This window comes from Mastigoproctus giganteus, chromosome 3 (genome assembly GCF_048544385.1).
Source record: "Mastigoproctus giganteus isolate SK-2022 chromosome 3, ASM4854438v1, whole genome shotgun sequence".
Taxonomy (NCBI): Eukaryota; Metazoa; Arthropoda; class Arachnida; order Uropygi; family Thelyphonidae; genus Mastigoproctus; species Mastigoproctus giganteus.
In genome coordinates, this window is record NC_143577.1 from 19025664 (window position 1) to 19037828 (window position 12165).

General features: G+C 40.4%; 1 protein-coding gene across 2 annotated transcripts in view; it reads left to right on the forward strand.

The window, feature by feature from the left end:
• LOC150087769 (protein SCAI) overlaps window positions 1-12165 on the forward strand; it is a 196797-nt gene that overhangs the window by 94821 nt on the left and 89811 nt on the right. For both annotated transcript variants that reach the window (XM_090370293.1, XM_090370294.1), the window contains one exon: window positions 7045-7143. In XM_090370293.1, the coding sequence (XP_090226419.1) occupies window positions 7045-7143 (99 nt within the window). The remainder of the gene's footprint in view (window positions 1-7044; window positions 7144-12165) is intronic.

Consider the following 12165-nt stretch of genomic DNA (forward strand, 5'->3'; position numbering starts at 1 on the left):
CTACCAATCACCCGCTGGCTAAAGGCAAATTTCCGCACATCTATCCTACATCTGTCTTTCCTCAATTTGATTTTATGCCCTCTCAGGTGATTATTCTGAGCAAGAGGAAGAATCCCATCAGCATTGAGCATGCTCAAACCATTCAAGGCTTTGTACACTTCTATCAGATCACCTCGCTGGTGCCTAGTCTCCAGACACTGTAATTCGCAAAACTTAAGCTTTTCTTCGTAAGAGCACCACTTTGTTCCATTCACTAATCTTGTGTTGCCCTTCTCTGTACTTGTTGCAGCAGCTCTACATCCTTCTTGAAATGAGGCCTCCAGGCCTGTATACAGTACTCTAGGTGTGGCCTGACCATTGCCTTATACAAGGGAATGATCACCTCCTTATCCCTGCTAGAAAAATTCCTATATATCATTGACAATACACCATGAGCTACTCTTGCAGCCTGTCTGCACTGTCAGAGAACTTCATATCTGCCTACACAACCACCCACAGGTCCCTTTCATTCTCTACCACTGACAGTGTAATACCACAGATTTGATACGTTGCTCTGGGGTTGCTGTTTCCCATATGTAGTACTTTACATTTTTCAATGTTAAACTTCATTTGCCATCTCTCAGCCCATCTGCTCAACATTTCCAGATCCTGTTGCAGCAGCATAGTGTCAGTAGTGTCCTTGACAACCCTGCCAACCTTCGTATCGTCTGCAAACTTGGACATAAGATTGATATACCATCATCAATATCATTTATAAATACAGAAAACAATAAAGGACCCAATACTGAACCCTGAGGGACTCCATTAATAACATTAGTCCATGATGAGCAGTGTCCATTGATTACCACTCTCTGTCTTCTCCCCCTCAACCACCCCTTTATCCATAGCAGCAATTTGCCTCCAATGCCACACTGCTCCAATTTGTGCAGCAGTCTTCCATGTGCAACAGTATCAAAAGCCTTTCTAAGATCCAAGTATATAATATCAAAGTTATTCCCTGCATCATAGTATCCAATCAAATTGGTCAGGCAAGACTTCCCCTTAAGAAAACCATGCTGTGTCCGAGCTATAACTGAAGTCTTGTCTAGATTATCCTGCAGTGCTTCTTTAACCAGTGCCTCTATTAATTTTCCGGGAACAGAAGTTAAACTCACAGGTCTATAATTACTTGTGTCAGCCTTTGATCCTCCCTTGTGAATTGGGGTCACATTTGCACATCTCCAGTCCATGGGTACCTCTCCTGAGTCCAAGGAAGCTCTCATAATTATGGCTAAGGGTTTGCTTACTTCCTTTGCTGCCTCCTTTAATATAACTGGATAGATCCCATCCACCCCAGGTGCCTTTCTTGTGTTTATCTTCAACAATTTCTCCTCCACTTTACTTTCAGTTATTACAAGATTCTCTAGCTTACTGCTAGAGTTGAATACACCTCTGGCATTCCGCTCGCTGAATAACTCCTCATGTGTGAATGTCGATGCAAAATATTCATTTAGTTTGTTAGCTACCTGAGCAGGGTCATCAACAGTTGACCCATCGATATCAAGTGGACCAATCTGATTCATACCCTTCCTTCTAGAGTTTACATAAGTAAAGAACTCTTTGCTGTTTTTCTTCCCAACCCTTGCCAAGGATCTCTCGTAATCTGCCTTCGCCTGCCTAACCTCCTTTGTAACTTGGTTACAGATCAACTTGTATCTATCATAGGCTTCTGTGTCACGTGATAATTTGTATGTATCCCATGCATTTTTCTTCTCTGCCATATGCCTCATTAGTTCATCTGACATCCATTTAGGCCTAAACCTTGAACAATATTAGTTGGTATGTAAAGCCTAGTAGCTTCCAATATTTCTTAGTTGGTATGTAAAGCCTAGTAGCTTCCAAGATAAGTTCTTTGAATACTTCCCATTTTGAATTTGCTGTTGGTAACATCATCAGTTGATCCCACTGTATAGAATTTAAATACTGTCTCAGTCCATCGTAGTCGCCTTTACGAAAGCAATACCCCTTCCCTTTACTCCCTAATAGTAGTTACCTCTTTGAGTAACTCCCACTTCAGAACACTGTGATCACTGCCATCTAGTGGTTCATTTATCTGCAGATTCTTAATGCATGAAGAATCACTACTGATAATCAAATCAAGAGTATTACTCCCTCTAGTTGCCCTCCGAACATGCTGATGTCGAAAACAATCATCCAATAAATCCACAAAAGCCCCCAAATTCCAGTCAATATCTGGGAAATTAAAATCCCCCATTATAAGACTCTCTGATTTACTGGCCCACTCTATTTCTCTGTACAGTTTCTTATTATACTGATCAGAGTCATTAGGCCTATAGCACACTCCTACTCTCAATTTTGATCTCCCAATGCTTATGTCACACCAAACTGACTCGACACTGCACTGTCCAGCGATGTTGACTGGCTTCACTTCCTTGGATTTTATGTGTTTCTTAACTAATAGCATAACCCCTCCTCCCTTCCTATCCTGTCTATCCTTTCCGTGGACATTTTACTCCCCAAATTCCAGTTCTGCATTCCTTATATCTGTGTGACACCACGTCTCTGAAATCCCAACAATATCTGCCTTTGATGTTTTGTGCAATACCTCAAATTCATCAAATTTATTTACTAAACTCCTAGCATTGGTGTACACGCAAGTATACATGCACCTGCTCTTCCTCTTAGCCACCCTAACACAACCCAAGTGTTCACTTGTACCCCCATGATTCCCAGCAGTCTCTGAAATATCCTGCATCTTATTTTCCAGGCTGCTGCTCATTCCAATAGAAGCAGTGCAAGAATCACTTTCTCCTCTGCCAGTGGCTACTGTTAATCTATTAGTCCTTGAATCCCCCCAATCTAGTAGTTTTCCGACCCACCTAACACTGCCTCGATAGCATCAGCAAACATTCTTGCACCCTTTCTGTTTAAGTGTATCCCATCCCTGTAGAAGCAGTCTCTCCTGTTAACAAGTACAGACCAGGCTGAAAAAAATTCTACCCCTTGAGCCCTGCACAATCTTTCCAGGGCCAAATTGATCGACAGGGCTCTCATCATATACTCCCTCCTATCGTGTCTGGGCAGAATTGCAGACACTTTCAAATTCAGCCCTGATTCACGGCTTTTTTTTCATCAGTGACCTGTAGTTGTTAAGTAATTCCGCCGGTCTCCTACTCTTAATATCATTTGTGCCAACGTGTACAACTATATCACCTTTTGTGCCCTTAAAAGATGATATCCGCTCTACAACGTCATCAACCTTTGCCCCTGGCAGACATACCCTGGCGCCTCCGTAGCCAGGTGGGAAGGAGCAGCAGTGCGTAGCACACGCTTCTTGATTAGACCGGGGTTCGAGCCCGTCACCACCAAATATGGAGGATGCGGAAAGGTCAGGGAATGACCACCGCATATCCCGGAGCAATATGGCCTTAGTTGCTAATGCTACTAAAAACCAAATAACAACAACAACAACAGACATACCCTGGTCCTGTTCCACCTATCCTTTTTACAAAGCATATTTCCTGTTTCCCTGACAATAGAGTCACCAACAACTACTAGTTCCTTTGGGACCAGCGCATTCTGCCTTGGGGGTTGCCACTGTGTTGCGCGATGACCAAGTGCAAGCTCTGGCATTGGTGTGGGCAGCTGAGAGCTTGATGGGCCCCTCACTTGTAATCCTTCGAGGGCCTCCACCCTGTCCTTCAAGCTCTCATATAGGCCCATAACAATGCTGAGTTGTCGCCTGATTTCCTTACACTCCTTGCATCGTGCACATCCAAAGACATCCCCCATGGCAGTGTCATGTCCCATACCTGACTGCTCCACAAACATCAAGCAAATAGTGCATCTTAAAAGGCTGTGATTCAGAGGGCAACTGCCCCCCCCTCAGTTCTCCTCTGAGCCACAGCATTCCCATTAGCTTGAGCCTTTTGCTTTGCTGCTCTGGTTTGAGTCATGATTTCGATTTACTTTCAATAAAATTTCAGTTTCAGTACAAAATTAAATCCTAAACTTGTATCCCAACACAGTTATAACGCTATATTTACGTTTTAGTAGCGAGTGTTATCTACGAAATATTTATGTTTCAGTAACGAGTGTTATCTACAAAATCTACGAGTGTTATCTACGAAATATTTATGTTTCAGTAACGAGTGTTATCTACGAATATTTATGTTTCAGTAACGAGTGTTATCTCTGAAATATTTGTTTCAGTACGAGTGTTATCTACGAAATATTTATGTTTCAGTAATGAGTGTTATCTACGAAATCCCTTTATATGTTTATACAATATATATGAGTTAAAAATACAAGGAATAAGTATATTATATTTTTTTAACTATAGGAAATTACTGACAAGCTTGCAATCCATGGCTTAACCATTCACTGTTTTCCTTATTGTTATTTTTTGGTTAGATTTCTGATACCGATTTTCTTGATTGTGGGATTTTGTGTTATTATGGGGGATTTTAACTTCCCAGATGTTGACTGGAACTTGTGGGTTGGTCACCCGCACACTAGCAAGGCTTTTGTGTATTTATTGGACGATTGTTTTCTGCAGCAGCATGTTTGAGAGGCAACCAGAGAGGGTAATACTCTTGATCTTGTTTATCAGCAGTGATTATTCATGTATAAAGAATTTGCAGATAAAGGAACCACTAGGTGGTAGTGATCACAGTGTACTGATGTGGGATTTACTTAAAGAAATAATTACCATCGGGGATAAAGGGAAGTGTTTTTTACTTCTGTAAAGGTGACTACAGTGGTCTGAGGGAGTTTTTAAATTCTATACAGTGGAACCAATCGATGATGTCACCAACAGCAAATTCTAAGTGGGAAGCATTCAGGGAACAAATCATGGAAGCTACTAGGCTTTTCATACCAATTAAGAAATATTGTTTAAGGTTTAGGCCTAAATGGATGTCAGATGAACTAATGAGACTCATGGCAGAGAAGAAAAATGCATCGGATGCATATAAATTATCAGGTGACACAGAAGCGTATGGCAGATATAAGCTAGTCTGCAATCAAGTCTCAAAGGAGATTAGACAAGCGAAGGCAGATTATGAGAAATCTTTGGCAAAGGATGTTAAGAAAAACAGCAAGGACTTCTTTACTTCTATCAACTCTAGAAGGAAGGGGATGAATCAGATTGGTCCACTTGATGTTCGCGGTTCGACTGTTGATGATCCTGCTTAGATATTGGATTTACATTCACACATGAGGAGTTATCAAGGGAGGAAAATGCCAGAAGTTTATCAAACTGTAACAGGGTGCTTAATTTGCGATAACTGAGAGCAGAGTGGAGGGGAGAAATTGTTGAAGTTAAACATAAAAAATGCACCTGAGGTGGATGGGATATATTCAGTTATATTAAAGGAGGCTGCAAAGGAAGTAAGCAAACCCTTATAGCCTTAATTATGAGAGCATTCTTGTACTCAGGGGAAGCTTTTGACACTGTTATGCATGGAAGACTACTGTACAAATTGGAGAAGTATGATATTAAGGGTAAGTTGCTACAATGGATAAACAAGTGGGTGATTGGGAGAAGACAGAGTCGTAATCAATGGACTTCATGGACTAATGTTATTAGTGGAGCCCCCCAGGGTTGCACTGTTGTTTTGTATATTTATCAATGATATTGATGAAGGTATAATAGGTGTAATGTTGAAGTTTGCAGATGATACAAAGGTTGGCAGGGTTCTTAATGACAGTAATGGCAGTGTACTACTGCAACAGGACCCAGAAACTTTGGACAGATGGACTGAGAAGTGGCAACTGAAGTTTAACATTGACAAATGCAAAGTACTGCATATGGATAGAAGTAACCTCAGAGAAATGTACCATCTGTGTGGTACTACACTTAGGGTGGTAGAAAATGAGAACGACCTGGGAGTAATTGTGCAATCAGATATGAAGTTTTCTGAGCAGTGCAGGCAGATTCCAGAGCAGTTCATGGAGTATTGCCAATGATATAAAGGAATTTTGCTAGTAGGAAAAAGGAGATGATTATCCCTTTGTATAAAGCATTGGTAAGGCCATGTCTTGAGTACTATGTACTGGTCTGGAGGCCTTATTTTATGGTGGATGTGGAGTTGCTTAATTGTGTATAGAGAAGGGCAGCAAAATTTGTTAGGGGAGCAAAGGGGTCCTCTTACCAAGAAAGGCTTAACTTCTACAAATTGCAGCGGCTGGAGACTAGGCACCTGCGAGGTGATCTGATTGAGGTGTATAAGGTCTTGAAAGCATTGAGCATGCTGAATTCGGATGGAATTCTTCTGCTTGGTTCGATTACGAACCTGAGGGGGCATAAATTCAAGTTGAAGAAAGAGAGTTGTAGAAGAGATGTGCGGGAATTTGCCTTTAGCCAGTGGGTGATTAATTGCTGGAACAAACTTCCACCTGTTGTTGTGGAAGTTGATAGCTTAAATAAATTCAAGGAGGGACTGGACAAACATTTAGAGAGAATGGATGTGTGAAATTGTTTTTTTTTTTTTTTTTTTTTTTGACTGTTGTTATAAGCTGATATACTTGCTTTCTTGCATCACATGCCTCCATTACTACTTTTACTGCTGCTACTAAAGTATGCATCAGACTAATTGATTGTCTGGCATTTCTAGGTATGCAGTTTTCTGTGGTTGCACATAGTAGACAATTATCAAAGTTAGATTTGTTGAATGATCAAGCACTTGACATGTGATGGGCAAAGTATGATCAAAGTGCAAATTCTGAGTAAATTAACTGCTGACAATCAAGAAAATCAGTATCAGAAATCTAACCAAAAAATAACAATAAGGAAAACAGTGAATGGTTAAGCCATGGATTGCAAGATTGTCAGTAATTTCCTATAGTTAAAAAAATATAATATACTTATTCCTTGTATTTTTAACTCATATATATTGTATAAACATTTATTTTATATTTGTATCTGTTCTAAGGAATATTTGAGTGTAGGTTTTTCTTATGCTCTTGGAGAAATAATTATAAAATGTATATGTTTGTTTGTTAGTTAATTCCATATATTTATTTATTATTATTTTTTAATAGCCTGAGAACTAGTGAAACCAACTATCTCAATGAAACATTTTCATTTTATGCCGCAATTAGAGCTAGAGGCTATTATAGTAAAGCAAGCAAAGAAGAGAGGTAATTAATAAATATTATTTCTTTAATAAAACTCTACAAGACAGATTTATTTGCTTAATATAATAGATTAGTTTAGGTAATGCTTAACTATACTGATTTGAATTTAAACATACATTTTCACAAAAACAATATATTGGATGTGTAAAAATACCTTTACAATTTTTAAACAGGTTAAATTGAAATGACTTAATGTTTTTTGATTATTTTGTAAATGTTGTGTGTTAGCCATTCTGCTGACCCAGTATTATTTTGTTAATAATAATAATAATACTGGGTTAGCAGATGATAATAATGCTGGGTTAGCAGATGATAATAATACTAGTAGGTTTGATAGGTGATAATACGCCTCGGGCTTGGATCAAAGTACTGCAAAAACCTTGGGAGGTAATTTATTTATTTTTGTTACACAGAGCATTAAAACTATGATAAATGAATTAGCTTTCGGCTGGGTGGCAGCCTTCATCAGATTAAAATGCTTTGAATGGCAGTTAGAATAGAGATGCACTGCCAGGATGGTACGTGAGACACGTGGTTAATTGTTTGTTGATGTTTGTGGCTGTGACGTATGGTGGTGACGTGGCCAGCGTTTGTCTATGGACAGAATTACTGTTTCTGTGATGGGGTTAAGTTGACAACCACTGTTCCTGTTCAACGAGGTATCCGCGCATTTTATACTTAACGATTCCAACCAGGTGCGCCTTAGGTAATGGTGGGACTTGTCTACAACCACGACATCGCGGTGTGGGTCGATGTCGTGGTGGGTTGTCCAGACATGCTCGGCAATAGCTGAGTGTTCTACATCCGCCAAACGGATCGCCCTTTTATGTTCTGAGAGGCATTTCTCGAGACGACGACCAGTCTCTCCAAAGTAGCAGCTCGTGCAGTCACGGCAAGAGATGCGATAGACCACACCACTCTGTAGAAGGGTGGGGACAGGTGTTTTTATGTTGGAAAGGAGAGAACGCAGTTTCTTGCCTGGGAGTTGGATGCACTTTACCCCATGCGATCTTAGGATTCTACCGATCTGCTGTGACAGGTTGGGGTAGTATGGGATGAATGCCCTCGTGGAAGACTCGTCACTGTTGGCGTTGCTGTTGGTCGTCACGTTGTCGCGTGCTTGTAGATCACATCTGTTAAGGACATCGATGGGGTAGCCACACCTCGTAAGGTCTACTTTGACTCTGGTGATCTCTTTGCGCCTTTCATCTGCAGAGCTGGAGTGTGTCCAGGCGCGAGTTAGCAAGGTTCGGGCGGTTGAGAGGAGGTGGCCCCATGTGTGTGCTGACTGGAAGTTGGTAAATTGGCCAGCACACATAGGCTTACGATAAACCGTCGTCTTCAAGCATGTGTCTTCGCGCCGGACAAGTGTATCTAGGTATGGTATAGAGTAGACCTTACGAGGTGTGGCTACCCCATCGATGTCCTTAACAGATGTGATCTACAAGCACGCGACAACGTGACGACCAACAGCAACGCCAACAGTGACGAGTCTTCCACGAGGGCATTCATCCCATACTACCCCAACCTGTCACAGCAGATCGGTAGAATCCTAAGATCGCATGGGGTAAAGTGCATCCAACTCCCAGGCAAGAAACTGCGTTCTCTCCTTTCCAACATAAAAACACCTGTCCCCACCCTTCTACAGAGTGGTGTGGTCTATCGCATCTCTTGCCGTGACTGCACGAGCTGCTACTTTGGAGAGACTGGTCGTCGTCTCGAGAAACGCCTCTCAGAACATAAAAGGGCGATCCGTTTGGCGGATGTAGAACACTCAGCTATTGCCGAGCATGTCTGGACAACCCACCACGACATCGACCCACCCCGCGATGTCGTGGTTGTAGACAAGTCCCACCATTACCTAAGGCGCACCTGGTTGGAATCGTTAAGTATAAAATGCTCGGATACCTCGTTGAACAGGAACAGTGGTTGTCAACTTAACCCCATCACAGAAACAGTAATTCTGTCCATAGACAAACGCTGGCCACGTCACCACCATACGTCACAGCCACAAACATCAACAAACAATTAACCACGTGTCTCACGTACCATCCTGGCAGTGCATCTCTATTCTAACTGCCATTCAAAGCATTTTAATCTGATGAAGGCTGCCACCCAGCCGAAAGCTAATTCATTTATCATAGTTTTAATGCTCTGTGTAACAAAAATAAATAAATTATGAATCCAGAGCACGCAGGCATGTTTTATTATGTACCTTGGGAGGTGCAATATGGCCATAGAAACCGATGCGCCAACAACTACCAAATCAAAAAAAAAAAAAAAAGGTGATAATACTAGTCAGTTAGTAGGCTTAATGAAGATATTCAGCCATACGAATATCTTCAATAAAAAAAAATAAACAGTCATTAAATAAAATAAAAACTGAATAATAAGAAATGCTAAAGCTTGTCTCATTATTATGTTCTTAAAATTAGTATGCATAATTTCAAAATAAATTTGCAAATACAATTCTTAATTTAAATATATATTTTTTATCTGTAATTCAGTGCACCAGAAGACCATATTAAGAATATATAGCTGGTATACAAAGGTAGTTAAACCTCCCAGATCCTAACCATTTCTGGATTTAGAGTAGCCATCAAAGCTGTTGGGTAGATCATACAAAAATTAAAGTATCCCAGCTTATTCTATACAGTTAAGCCCTCATTGTGGTTATGTTCCTAAGAGCTGCAACAAATAATGGGGACTGGTCAATCTACATATGTACTGACTTTCCAATGTACATGTATTGCATAAAAGATACTTTCTAAAGGCACAAAAATTAATTAAAAAAAACAACACAGGTGTTCTGTAAGATCACATTTATCATTTCTAGTTAATTTCTATAATACAAAAAAAATTAATAAGGAAAAAAAAAATTGACATCTTGAGGTTATTCAGTAGACACCCCACCATTCCTCACTTCTCGTATGCCTTGTAGAGCCCACAGAATTCGTGACCTTGAGATGCCATCCCCCCCCTTCTATCTAAGTATAAACTTTGCATAACTTATAAATAAACTGCAATAAGAATGATTTGTAATATTGCTTTAAGTTCTGAGAAATTGACAATTATGTAAATTAACATGGCTTTAGAAGATGAAACTTACCTTCTGACTGCTGATTAAAGCATAAAGAGGGAGAAACAAAAATTTAGTCATATGAAAGAAATTAAAAACTAAGAACTCTGAATGCCCTTGGAGAAAAAGTGCACTTTCAGTGGGTTGTCATTGAAACTTCAAACCATAATAAAACTCCAGTTTGCACAAATGATTCTTACCGTTTGTGCAAATTGATAGGTAATTTTACATTAAGAATTTTTAATCAAGAATTCTGCCAAACCACTTAGTTTCTATGGTTTCGTACATATATAACTTGCAACTAGAATTATATTATATTAAAATGTTGGTAGACTCAACTTCCGCAGGGTTACACTGACCACCTAACTAATACTTTGTCGGTCCTCCTTTTGCCCTCAGTACAGCAGCTATTTGACGTGGCATTGATTCAACAAGATGTCGGAAGCTTTCGGGAGGTATGTCCAACCAAGCTGTGTGTAATGTAGCTAGCAATGCAGGTATGGAGGTGATTGGTGTATCCAGACACCTGATATGCCTTTTCATAGTGTCCCACAAGTGCTCTATGGGATTGATATCGGGGGAGTTTGGAGGCCAATCAATATGCTGGAAGTCAGAACTGTGTTCCTCAAACCATTCCTGCACATCAAGTGCCCGATGGCTCGGCACATTGTCATCTTGGAAGACACCATCGGCATTTGGGAAAAAGTGTAACATACCGGCATGTACACAGTCAGCAAGCAGTTGATGATAGCGGAGACCAGCGATACATTGTTCCTCATGCACCAGGGGTCCAAGTTCCTGCCAGTGAAATGCCCCACACCATTCAACCGCCTCCACTGGCCTGCACTTTTGATACCATGCATGGTGGATGAAGAGCCTTTGTTGACGCCAAATCTGTACACAACCATCCTCGGTGTGGAGTAAATAATGTGACTCATCCAAACAGCACACCTTCTTCCAGTCTTCTAATGTCCAACTTGCATGCTTTTTGCACCAGGCGAATCTTTTATGCCGATGAACCTTGGTTAGGAAAGGATGCCGTAGGGGTTGTCTGCTGGTATAGCCTATACATGCAAGCGTGCAATGCATGGTCATGTCAGATACTGTTCTGGGTTGGCCCATGTTGTATTGGGTAGTCATTTCTTCAACAGTACTGTGCTCGTTTGCCTGTACGAGTCGTCGGACCCAATGCTCACCTCTAACACCAACCTTTTGCTGATCTTTGCAGTTTTGCCGTCGGGTCGTTGTTTGACCATTTTGACGCAATCCTGGTACACTTTGATAGCAGTGGCGATGACTCTTGAACACCCCACCAGTTCAGCTGTTTGGGAAATTGAGGCACCAGCTCGTCAAGCTCCCACAGTCCGTTCTTTGTCGAAGTCCGATAAATCCTTCCTTTTACCCATCTTGCTTGGAATTTTACTACCTATGGAACCATTGACACCTTATCTATGCTACATATGTCGACTAACTGCGCACTCTCGTACCTCACATGGTCACCGGGTTGCATTCAGTTTTCATAGGGGTAGCATAATTGAGTGATCACTCGGTGTATATCTGATGCTCTTTGAATCGTTTGCTGGTGTCACCCATTTTTCTAGAAACACCTAGAAAATTGGTGGTGTCTTATAATGGATTGCTGGATTTGGGAGGTTCAACTCTATAAATCAAAATCTGAACTAACAAGAAATACAATAGGAATAATTATTGTTATTTGTACACAAATTAAATATTTTCACAAATCCTTGATTTATTGAAAAAAGTTGCAAGAAAGATTTAATTTGTAACTTAAATTTTTTGTACAGAAATTTTCATTATAATGAACTTCCAGGAACTTTTAAGTTTGCTTTATCAAATTTTGAAAGCTTGTTTTCATGAAAATTTAAAAATTGGGCATGAATGTATTATTTATTTATAGGTTTTTAAATATTAAAATCATAGGTGAC